The following is an 11969-nucleotide window of genomic DNA, read 5'->3' as shown; positions in this document are numbered from 1 at the left end:
CCTAACTTTTCTGTGAAATTGAAACGGTCATTTATCTAACTTGGCCATGTGCTGAGATCGAAACTTCAACAGAGGCTGGATGTCATCATTGATCGCGATGTATTCACTGAACGAGGGGGAGTAATTCATTATGGGATGCCCACTGTTTTGTTTTCTCCATCTGTCGGTGACGACCGTTCATGACCGGCCAATCACATTAAACTGGGTTACACTCACGCATGCGTAGTACATAGAGAGTAATTTTGTTGATATCCTGCTTGGACCCATTTCTGGGACTGAGGCTCAATTTTTACACATATTTTGGCCCTTTTTAAAGGGTTTTACTACTATAAGCTTAGCCAGTAAGAAAGTACTCTATCTATATGACGGGCTGATGGAAGATACAAGGGACTTGGTGAGTTAATTTGCAAGGAATAAGGTTCGTCAGTTTCCGAGTTTAGCTTAGCTTAGCTTCCCCCTTTGTTGTTATCAGTTCCTCTAAAGCTAGCTGGCTAGCACTACGGCGCTAAAGCTAGCTAGCTTCTCTTTACATTTCCTGACTATATAAAACCCCTGTAATAGTTTCGTGTTGGGAGATGCATGAAATGGTTATAGCTCGGTTTGTGTTATAGATTAGTAAATCAAGCTTGCAACAGCCATCTGATCATGTATTTGCTAACTAGCTAGCTAGTGTGCTAACGTTACTTATTTAGCTAGGTCTCAGAACTGGAAAAGCAGGTTTGTGCTTGCTAGGTTTTTCGCCATAACTTTAATTTCAAGTGTAAAGCTGCTAGCACAGACTGGTTGGTGTGTGTGTGTATATATACTGTACATAAACTTCACGTGTTAAAATCCTTTGGACGGATTATAAAGATAGCTCTAGCTACCCAGCAAGTAACAAGAGCTTTTTGGTTGTTACCCCGCCCCCGACACAAACCTGTGATAGAGATGGCTCCCAGCAGTATCCCTCGACTTATTGACCATTAAAGATTCACATGTTGCGTGCATTTTTTAAATACAATGTCCTAACAACCTGTATGTGTCATTGCATGCCGTTTAACCCGTGGGCAGGACTAGAGATTAGTGCTTGTGACTCGTCTGTAGGGGATTTAACCGTTTGATCCCAGAGTCTAACAAGTAGCCTGTCTGCGTACAGCAACTCCTACACTAGCATCTAGACCTCACAACTCTGTCCGTGCCACCCTTTCTCCTTTTTTTGTCAACTTCCTACACTCTCTCCTCCTGTCATTCCCCTCTCGCAGGCCCAGCGCACCCCGCGTTCAGAGCGTAAGCGCCGAGACTCGTTCGGGATGTTTGACGGGTATGACAGCTGCAGCGAGGAGTCCACCAGCAGCTCAAGCTCCGACGACAGCGAGGACGAGGTTCCCCCCATCCCTCCCAGCCTGCCCATCATCAAGAACAATGGGCAGGTGTACACCTACCCCGATGGCAAGGCCGGAATGGGTCAGTACACGAGAATCAGAATCCGTGCATGTTACAAAACAGTAATGTGTTCATTTAGCAGAAGCTACATTTTGGGGGGATTTGAACCCTCGACCACTTGATCTGTAGTCACTGCATGGGTTATTTAAATAACCTGTTGAATTGGGCGCATTTGTGTCGCTTCAATGGTAATTCATTTGAATGTAGTTCTGGTAGTTGATGTTGATGCATGTTGACAGATGAAACCGTCAGCAGACTGTAATGTGAGGTATTGTGTGTGTGTCACGTGATATAAAAACGGGTCCATTTATAACATCTCCCAAAGTCAAAATGGAACGCTCGCAGTTGATGTGTTGCTAGGCAGAGAGGGACGATTCTGGCTTCTGTGGACGTTCCTTTTAGTTACGTGTGTTCTGTGTTCCTCAGCCACGTGTGAGATGTGTGGGATGGTGGGCGTGCGAGATGCCTTCTACTCCAAGACCAAGCGCTTCTGCAGCGTGTCCTGTTCCAGAAGCTACTCCTCCAATTCAAAAAAAGCCAGCATTCTGGCCCGTCTCCAGGTAGAGCCTGCCCACGCAGAGACAGCCACTCTTCATGTGTAGTTAAAAAATGTTGTCTGACAAGAAAACGTGTGTGTGTGTGTGTTACTTGCTGATAGAGGGGGATAGTGCATATTTACATTGTCATTTATCAGACGCTCTTATCCAGAGCGACTTACTATATTGTCATAGGGTATTGAAACACGCCATTGCAACACAGCGTCAATTGTCTCATACAACTTATTATTCAATAAGTGTTTCACGTGGATACGCTGGTACTGTGCACGTGACCATAGCTAGGGCAGCCGTGTTTCAAATGCATGGCAGGAGAAACCAGATCCCGCAAGAACCCCTCCTTTTTGTTGTCGTGTGTGTCATGCTAAAAGGGATGGGGCCTGTGCGTACGGTCATGGCTAAGAGTATTGAAACGATGCGTCTCCCTGCAGGGTAAACCGCCTACGAAAAAGGCCAAGGTCTTACAGAAACAGCCTCTCATGGCTAAGTTAGCGGCGTACGCCCAGTACCAAGCCAGCCAACAGAACCTCGCCAAATCTAAAGCAGGTACGTTTGGGTGCCGCCCATGCTCGGTAGTGTTCGTTCGCCGAATACGGGACCCTGGGCGTGGTGGGTACAAGGGATCTGTAGTTCTTTATGCAGATGTGTGATGCTTCTCTTGTGCTTTGCAGTGGTCCCTGTGGAGAGTTTTGACTGGGGCCGATACATCTGTAGCAATAACCTTGTAGGAGCGCCTGTCAGCTGTTTCAAACATGTAAGAGACTTCCTCCAGGAACTGACGGGTGGTGGAGGGGCCTACCAATCAGAATGGCCCATGCATGTGTTGTGACAACCCATTTCTGCTGATCGTGTCATTTGTTTTTGTTAGTTTCCTGTTTGGGTTTGAACTTTGAATGGGGAGTTCAGGTGTTCTGTGATTTGTTTATGAGGCAGTTGGATTTGACATCCAGAAGACTTTGCCTCCCTCTTTCTCTCTTTCGCTCTCTCTCTTTCTCTCTCAGGCCAGTTCTCTCTGTGTGTGTGTGTGTGTCAGGTGTTCTCTTATTAAGAAGTTAGACTGAGGCCAGCTGAGTGTGTTTAACTTCTCTCTGTTAACTCTGTTCTCCTCTCTCTCTCTCTCTCTCTCTCTCTCTCTCTCTCTCTCTCTCTCTCTCTCTCGCTCTCTCTCTCTCTGTGTCTCTCTCTCTTTCTGTGTCCCAGGTTCCCATGGGAACGTGCTGGGGGGATATCTCAGAGGGGGTTCGTGTGGAGGTCATTAACTCAGACACTACCCTCTCCACCAAAGTCTACTGGATAGCAGGGATCGTCAAAATTGCAGGTGAGCTCCATTCTGGGATTGGGGCTACAGTGTGGTTTGGGGACATTGCTGAGTCATTCAACTGGGGACTCGTGCACCTGTGTGTCTACCTGTCTGGGTGTCTACCTGTCTGGGTGTCTACCTGTCAGGGTGTCTAACTGTCTGGGTGTCTACCTGTCAGGGTGTCTAACTGTCTGGGTGTCTAACTGTCTGGGTGTCTACCTGTCTGGGTGTCTACCTGTCTGGGTGTCTACCTGTCTGGGTGTCTACCTGTCTGGGTGTCTACCTGTCAGGGTGTCTACCTGTCAGGGTGTCTAACTGTCTGGGTGTCTAACTGTCTGGGTGTCTAACTGTCTGGGTGTCTACCTGTCTGGGTGTCTACCTGTCTGGGTGTCTACCTGTCTGGGTGTCTACCTGTCTGGGTGTACCTATGTGTGTGTACCTGTGTGTATGTGTTGACCACTGTGTGTCCTCCAGGCTTCCAGGCCCTGCTGAGGTACGAGGGCTTCGACAGCGACAGCAGCAGGGACTTCTGGTACAACGTGTGTGTTCCTGAGGTCCACCCGGTGGGCTGGTGCGCCTCCAGCGGCAAGCCCCTTGTCCCGCCAAAAAGTGAGCCCCTCCTCTAACCCGACCCCCTCCCTCCCCAGACCCCTATATGAGCTCAGCTGAATACATTTTTATAAAAAAAACATCTCCTGAAGTGTTTGTTTGTTGTGTTTTCTTGCAGCCATACAGCATAAGTACTCTAACTGGAAAGCTTTCCTTGTGAAACGACTCACTGGAGCCAAAACACTCCCACCAGACTTTGCCACGAAGGTGAGACGGCCCACACCCTGCCGCACACACCTGCGGGGGTTCAACAGGGCGGGGGACGAAAGTGGTGCTTTTAAGGGGTTTCCTTATTTCAATGTACCCTCCTCCCCCCATCTCCTCTCTCCCATGTCTCCCTTCTCCATACCCCCCCCCCTACTCCCTTCCTATCTCCCTCACCCATATCCTCACTTCCGTACCCCCCCCCCCTTCATATCTCTCTCCCTCCCCCTCCTCACCCATATCCTCACCTTCGTACCCCCCCTTCCTTCCTTCCTTCCCATCTCTCCCCCCCCCCCCCCCCCCCCCACCCCCCATCACCCTCCTCCCACCCAGGTGCACGAGAACCTGCAGTACCCCTTCAAGAAGCTGATGCGCGTGGAGGTGGTGGATAAGACCCACCTGTGCCGGACGCGGGTGGCCCTGGTGGAGCAGGTGACCGGGGGCCGGCTGAGGCTGGTGTACGAGGAGAGCCAGGACGGGACGGACGACTTCTGGTGCCACATGCACAGCCCTCTCATCCACTGCATCGGCTGGTCGCGCAGCATCGGGCATCGTTTCAAACGATCCGGTCAGACCACACCGTACACGGCTTGCACACGTGACACTCTGGCAGATTAAACGTAGCATACTTCTTTATATGCAACACAATATTTATTTATTTTTTGGACTGAGGAAATGTTATTCCTTTAGTAAGTGCAGCAGATAATCAAGGATTAAGAAGTGTGCTGTTTCTCAAACTAGTATTTTAGTGATTGGTGCCAAGAAACATTATCTTCAAGTGCAACGGAAACATGATTTCAGACTTTGAAAAGACTTAATAAGGTTCAGCCAAGCATCTTAATCATGTTCATGGTGCACTGCTTCATCATGTTCATGGTGCACTGTGTGTTGACGAGGCTGGTGTGTTTCCTCAGACGTGTCCAAGAAGGTGGAGGGCCAGATGGACGCGTCTCCTCAGCTATTCCAGAAGGTACCGGAACACTGCGCCTTCTGCTGCTCCCTGAACAGACTCAGTTATATGACTCACTGAACAGACTCAGTTATATGACTCACTGAACAGACTCAGTTGCTATATATGACTCTCTGAACAGACTCAGTTGCTATCTATCTGAGTCTATCCAGAGAGTCAGATCCAGTCTGTGTGTACCAGGCACGTTGCAAAGTAACCACACATCCTTCACCCAGGCACAGTGAACGGTAATAACATCTCAGCTACAGCGCAACAACAACAACAACAACAACAACAGCCTCCTGTCTTGTGGCCCGCAGGTGAAGGACGTGGACCAGAGCGGAGAATGGTTCAAGGACGGCATGAAGCTGGAGGCCATTGACCCTCTCAACCTGTCAGCCATCTGCGTGGCCACCGTACGCAAGGTGAGACACGCACACCTGCCTGTCCATCTCAGACCACACACACACACACCTGCCTGTCTGTACGAGACACGCACGGACACACGGCGCAGGAACAAATGTATTCTTTCTTTGCTTGTATTCTTACTATGTCCCTTCTATGTCTCTCTGTGTCTCTCTCTCTTCCCCCCCCCCCCCTCCCCCCAGGTGCTGGCTGACGGGTACCTCATGATAGGGATCGATGGCTCGGAGGCGGCCGACGGCTCCGACTGGTTCTGCTACCACTCCTGCTCCCCCTCCATCTTCCCCGTTGGCTTCTGTGAAATCAACAGCATCGAGCTCACGCCCCCCAGAGGTACGCCCCCACCCCCCTCCACCCCCCCCTTCCACCCTGCACTCTTTTTCTTTCTCTCTCTAATCCCCTCTGTCTCTCGCCCCTCTCTTTCTCATCCAACCTCTATCTCCTTTCTCCGCTTGTATCTCACTCTCGACCCCCCCCCCCCCCCCCTCTCTATCTCGGTGTGTGTGTGTGTGTGTATGCCTGGCCTCAGTACTGACTCTGCTCCACAGGGTACACTAAACTGCCATTAAATTGGTTCGACTACCTCAGAGAAACGGGTTCAATAGCAGCTCCTGTGAAGCTCTTTAACCAGGTAGGCCCTCAGACCCTGGCTGTCTTCCTCTTTGCTGTGTGTACTTCCCATGTGACACATTGTTTGCAGGTGTACGGTCCAAGACTCTATGTTCCGAGAGCTGAAAGCCAGAGTCTGTTGGTGTCATATCTGTGTTTCTGTCCCCCCGTGATGCTATCGTATTTGTAGCGATGTGTAAGGAATGTATGTCGGTCACGACATGAGGGGGTATGTTCTCAGTGCAGATCCGTGGTTCTGTTGTGATAATCCGCTCTCCTCTTCTGCTCGACACCTCCTCTCTTTTGCTTCTTTACCTTCACCTCTCTTCCTCCTCCTCTCCATTTTCCTTCTCGTCCCCTCCCCTCTCTCTTGCCTTCTTTCTCCTCTCCTCCCCCTCGCCTCCTCTGCTCTTCCTTCACCCCCTCGCCTTCTCTCCTCCCCTCGCAGGACGTTCCCAACCACGGCTTCCAGCAGGGTATGAAGCTGGAAGCCGTCGACCTGATGGAGCCCCGGCTGGTGTGTGTCGCCACGGTGACGCGCATCGTCCACCGCCTGCTGCGGATCCACTTTGACGGCTGGGAGGACGAGTACGACCAGTGGGTGGACTGCAGGTCACCTGACCTCTACCCTGTGGGCTGGTGTCAGCTGACAGGGTACCAGCTGCAGCCCCCCGCGGCACAGAGTGAGCACACACACACACTCATATACATACACTAACACACACACTATGTATGTAGGTGTGTATATACATACATACATATTATAAATATACATGGAAACCTATGAAGCTTCATGTTAGTATATCATAACAGGAAACGCTTGTATTGTCTGTTAACTGGCTCCTGCTGCCTGTCACTCAAGGTGCCAGGGAGATCCCGCCTCCTCTGCCAAAGCAGAAGAAGAAGGCCCAGCAGTACAAAGGACAAAAGAAAAGTGAGTTTTCCCTCTTTCTCTCTCTCTCGCTCTCTCTCCACTTGTCTCTTTCTTGTTTCTCTCTCTACTTCTCTCGATCTCTCCCTCTTTCATCTTTCTACACCTCACCTTTGCACAGTTCCTATCTTCCTCTTATCTCATCTCCCCACTGGTGGAGGACGCTTCTCTCTACCCTGGGCTCTCATTGGGTGGTGAAGGAGTCACATGACAAGAAGTCAAGCCACACAGGGTGCATGTTCCTATGGGTGTGAAGGTGACGAACTGATGTCTCAGGAAGTGGTGTTTCCTCGGTGGTCATGTCATCACTAAAGCTCTAACAGGAAGTAGGGCTTAAACACTGAAAAATGCCAACGCCCAAAATATGTTCTCTTATTGTCTGATGGGCAACGGTCCAATGGCTTACCTGCGTGTGGCAGCCGGTGAGTCTAGCTAACCAGGGGATGCTACAGGAGGGCGCTACACCTCAGCAACCAATACAAATGCTGAAGAAATAATACTTAAAAGTTCCCCAAACACGGAATCTAGCCAAGCAGTGTCCTGCTGTTCCCTGTGTACCTCTGCGTGTTGCCCCCTGTCTGTACCATGCCCCCTGGTGACTCACTTGGACTCTGACTTGATGTTTAGAGAGGAAGATTCCGGTTGGTCGACGGCCCTTCAGTCAGGCAGGCAGGAGGAGGAGCTTCTCAGGGGACGAGGAGCAGAGCCCGCCCCCTTACTGCGCCCCGGGCCCCACACGCCCCCGACCCCGTACCCACCTCCACACCCACAAACCAGGTAACCCCCGCTGCTAATGCAACCACTGAGACCCCCACACAACCAGCGGGCGCTAGCATGCTTTATCCGAAAGCAACGTGATTTGAGCCCGCAAAAAATCCTAAATACAGTCAAATGCTCTAACCACTGAGCGATGATGATGATGATAAAACGGGTATCAGGATGATATTGGAAAGGTGGATCCTGGCGACTCCAGTGTTGAGTGTTTCTCTATCATGCCCTCTGTGTTCTCGAGATGGGGGTGCCTTCCACAGGATATCGCGTCTCAATCTCTTTATTGTCTGTCTTTCTTTCTCTCCCTCTTTCCCCCACTCTTTCTCTTTATCACTTCCTTTCCCTACCCCTCTCCCTGTTCTCTCTCCCCCTCCAAAATCTGTCTTTCTACACCTATATATCCCCCCTCTCTCTCTTATCCCTCTCTATCCCTCTGCCTTTCTCCCTCCTCCCCCGCTTCCCCGTCCCCCTCTATCTCCCTGTCTCCCCACAATGCTCTCCACCCCCTCCCCTCTCAGATTCTCTGCTACGTCTGAAAGAGGAGTCGGCCGAGGTGGACGAGTTCACCTTCTCCCAGGGCATCTCAGACCAGGAGAGTAACGGCTCTGGCAGCTACCACATCAAGCAGGAGCCCTGAACCAGCCTGGGCGGTTCAGGGCTAGTTCCTGAACCTGACCCTCTCCCCCACCCCTCCATCCCCAGCATCTGTCCCTGGTTCCCCCCCCCCCCTCCATCCACACAGCCCCTGGTTCCTCTCCCCACCCCTCCATTCAGCCTCAGCCCCTGGTTCTGGGGGCCCAGAGACCTGTACAAACTGTGAGAGACTTTTCTGAGCCAGGATCTCAGTTTCAGTTTGTTCCACTTACTATTTTGATTTTGTTTTTGGAACATTTCATGCCAGGTGGACTTGCTTTGTTAATAGTACTTGAACTTCTCAGAGTTGACTTCTTTGTAATATTGTATTTTTTTTTTCGTAGATTTTTCTTTCTTTTTTTAAAATATGAAAGTGACTTTTGTTTATGTCTTAAACGCTGATTATTTCTTATCAATAGCCCCGCTGTGGCTGGATAGGGGTGTGGGTGGTGTTCTTGTTTGATTGTGTTGTTAAGTATGAACATTCATATAGTATGTGACCTAAATATATAAACTCTATATAGATATTTAGGATTGTAAGTTGAAGACAGTGGCTGTTGAATAGTATATTGTATAAATCACAAACCTTACTGGGACCCTATAGTATACACTCAGACTAGATGTCTGCATATTGTTACCTAGTCTGCCTCTTGGTAAAAAGCGAAGCGCGGGTATACCAGTGGATTGTTTGGGTAGAGAGTAGATTAACACTGTCACAGACTGCACTACAGCAAAGGCGGTCCAGTTCACCTGTTAGACAAACCTTCACCTGCTCTTCAGTGGTGGGCAAGCAACGAACATAGACGTACACATCACATTGAGATATGCAAACATTTGATTTAACTTATTTCGTTGACATTTGCTTTCGGGGGTTAGTTTTTGTTTTGGTTTGGGTGGTTCCAGAGCCGTAATGATGCAAAATTTGTCGAAGTGTTCAACAGAGCCGCAGAGTAACAAGCGTGTCGTGTGTTAAACCGCCCAGCTGTCTCTGCCACCTGGGGTCAGTGACGGCAGCGCAAGCATGGCACACGGGCTGTCAGACTAGTTAAAACCCACCTACTTCCTAATCTCGTTCCCAATGACCAATTTATTTTTAATTTCAATGTTTGGGGGGCTTCTGCTGGTCAGACATGATGCGGGTTATGACCTGAGACTCGCCAGAGTTCTTGTTTTCCAGACAACCCCAATGTTCCTTACGATGATAACAATTTTTATTTGTTCAATTTTATTTGTTGTTGTTCTCCACTGATCTCTGCTCTACCTCCTGATACGTTTTGGAGAATTCAGACTACCGCGTAAACCATGTAGACGACTTGGAGGCCGCTCCCTGTTCCGCGTGAGGAGGCGACACCAAACACAACAGTGTACCTAACACAGCACAACCGAGGTAGTCCTCTCGATTTGAATTATATTATGCAATAATAGTAGTGTGTTCTGTATTTGCCGTTAATTAACAGACCCTTAAGTTTATACGTTTTAAAGCTTACAATATGATGGATGCACAAAGTAATATAGCCTAATCTATAATTAATTTATCTCAGTACTGTGGCGTAACTGTGGTGATGGTGTGATTGATGGTCTTTAATGATGATGGCTTAACCTAAAGTTGACCCTCTGTATAAGAACTATATTATATAGAATGCAGCATAAATAGACAAACTCAGTGACGGTCATTGACCCAGATCTGTTTCTATACCAGGATGGTCCACCATAAAATTCTCAGGAAGTATTTGCATTTTCTAAGACTTTTAATCAACGGGGTTGTTAAGAGCGTTTCAAAGAGTTGAATCCGAAAAATAATTGCTCTGTGACGTTACACAAAATCACTCAAACAATGCGTATCCTTTTTTCGAGAAAGTATAAGGTCTTACCAGTCAATGTTTGTCATTTTTTTAATTATTATTTTATTGCAATCACTTCACCGCTTGTGTTAATGTGTCTCACGCTCTTTCTCGCGCTTTAAACTTTATAGGTGTAAATGCTTTGCTTTCTAACGTTCCAGACAACATGGTAGACCTCTTCATCTAGCCTACCCCGTCATCCCATGATTGTGTGCATTTTTATACTTCTGTGACGAAGCGTTCATCGTGTTGTGTATTGGTTTTCCTCATCGATGTGCAATTACACATGACCTCTCCTTTTCCATAGGAGGGATTGTTAAACTACAGTTGTACGTTACATCGAGCAATAAAACTCGTCTCACAATCTTCGCAAGGGGAAAGGTTTACAGTTTAAAATGACGAGATTGTGCACGGCGCTTACTAAACACCAAGGCATTAATAAGGCATTTTACGGTCGTCTCAATCAGTTCACTGACCAAACTACGTAATACCTTTGTAAACATTTCAGTGGTGGGAAAAAGACAACTGTTTTTATAGAATAACTTTGCTGCTATCTTCTCGTAACCCAAATGGATCCTAATGCACAATCAACTCTTCAACCTTTTTTTCTTTCGTTTGACTGATGCTTCCCTCCTCTGTCCGTCAAGATACTCTTTTCTTTCGTCTTGAAGCCCAACTTCATAATCAATACCTCGCCCCTTCAGATAGTGTTTGGTGTCCAGTGTGGTGTTTATATCGGGTGGCGTGATGGGTGTTGGGGTTTGGTTGCACTGTTTTAGTTCAATAAACGAGAGGGCGTGTAGAGTTTTTGGTGATGCTGTGCTTAACTTGTTTTGCTGTAATGGTCTTAGATCGTGCTACTTGCAGACTCTCGTCAACCTCCTGCACTGGTCTGGTCGATCGGCGAACGGTGTGATGGGTCTAAACAACATGGTGTGACAGGAGCTGACACATGACCCATTTTGAAGTGTTGCTTAGACCTAGGCAGATGTTGACCGCTCCGTGCAGGTACTTGTAGAGTTGGGCTTTTGGATTTTCTTTTGAATACTAACACGGGTATTTTGTATGTCATTTACCCCATTATATTCCAACATAATATCGTGGTGCTATATATATATATATTTGATAAAAATTACTTATTGTATTGGGACTGTCAAACTGCAAATGTGAATTGAGGGTTAAGTTATGTTTCAAATTTTATTTTGGATACAAATAACACAATTATGTCGAAAAAAATACCTACGTATAAAAATTTAAATGAATCCTGACCCTTGAGGTACATTATGAACTTACTGATAAAAAGATCTTTTGATAGTATGTTTCCTTTCTGGTAATTTTGTGCTGTGATTAAGGTTTGATACTTTTCCCCACCCCTTGAATTTGTAAATAAACCAAATGTTTGGGACGATGTTGGTTAAATTGATACATTTTTGTTTACAAGCATTGCAAAACCATTTCTGCATGGCTGTCAAACAATGTTAATGATTTTTGTAAGAACCAACTTTTTACACTGAATAAAATATTGTATGAACTGGTACATTCTGTTCCTCATCTTTCTCATGCAACCTGCATGCTTCGTGGATTCATTTGGCTTTCCGTCCATTCTGAAGGACAGTTGAGGTCAGAGCAATCCTATTTCAGGCAATGTGGTGACCTCCCTGCCCTTCCTGGGTGATTCAGTCCAGGTCAACAGTTCATTAACAGGCCTCAAATCTACACTTTA

General features: G+C 47.7%; 1 protein-coding gene across 2 annotated transcripts; it reads left to right on the top strand.

The window, feature by feature from the left end:
- Window positions 1-265: 265 nt before the first annotated feature.
- On the top strand, window positions 266-11783 carry mbtd1 (mbt domain containing 1). Of its 2 annotated transcripts, none has more exons than XM_067244169.1 (17): window positions 266-394; window positions 1242-1443; window positions 1849-1982; window positions 2408-2522; window positions 2648-2730; window positions 3177-3294; window positions 3751-3885; window positions 4004-4092; window positions 4423-4657; window positions 5004-5059; window positions 5359-5463; window positions 5647-5794; window positions 6010-6092; window positions 6519-6753; window positions 6933-7004; window positions 7629-7778; window positions 8291-11783. In XM_067244169.1, exons 1-17 carry the CDS (start codon window positions 374-376, stop codon window positions 8407-8409), a joined length of 2100 nt encoding a protein of 699 aa, XP_067100270.1. In that variant the 5' UTR covers window positions 266-373; the 3' UTR covers window positions 8410-11783. The 2 variants fall into 2 exon arrangements, with proteins under 2 accessions (XP_067100270.1, XP_067100271.1); XM_067244170.1 differs by having other exon boundaries at window positions 284-418.
- Window positions 11784-11969: the final 186 nt, after the last annotated feature.

Source organism: Osmerus mordax, chromosome 10 (genome assembly GCF_038355195.1).
Source record: "Osmerus mordax isolate fOsmMor3 chromosome 10, fOsmMor3.pri, whole genome shotgun sequence".
Classification (NCBI taxonomy): Eukaryota; Metazoa; Chordata; class Actinopteri; order Osmeriformes; family Osmeridae; genus Osmerus; species Osmerus mordax.
The sequence above is the reverse complement of the archived record's forward strand: the minus strand, read 5'-3'. Positions and strand labels throughout refer to the sequence as shown.

Coding starts and splice junctions, on each gene's coding strand:
- mbtd1 (XM_067244169.1), top strand. CDS start 374: ATGGAAGATACAAGGGACTTG. Junction 3,295..3,750: donor AGGGATCGTCAAAATTGCAG/GTGAGCTCCATT, acceptor TGTGTCCTCCAG/GCTTCCAGGCCCTGCTGAGG. Junction 6,093..6,518: donor CTGTGAAGCTCTTTAACCAG/GTAGGCCCTCAG, acceptor CTCCCCTCGCAG/GACGTTCCCAACCACGGCTT.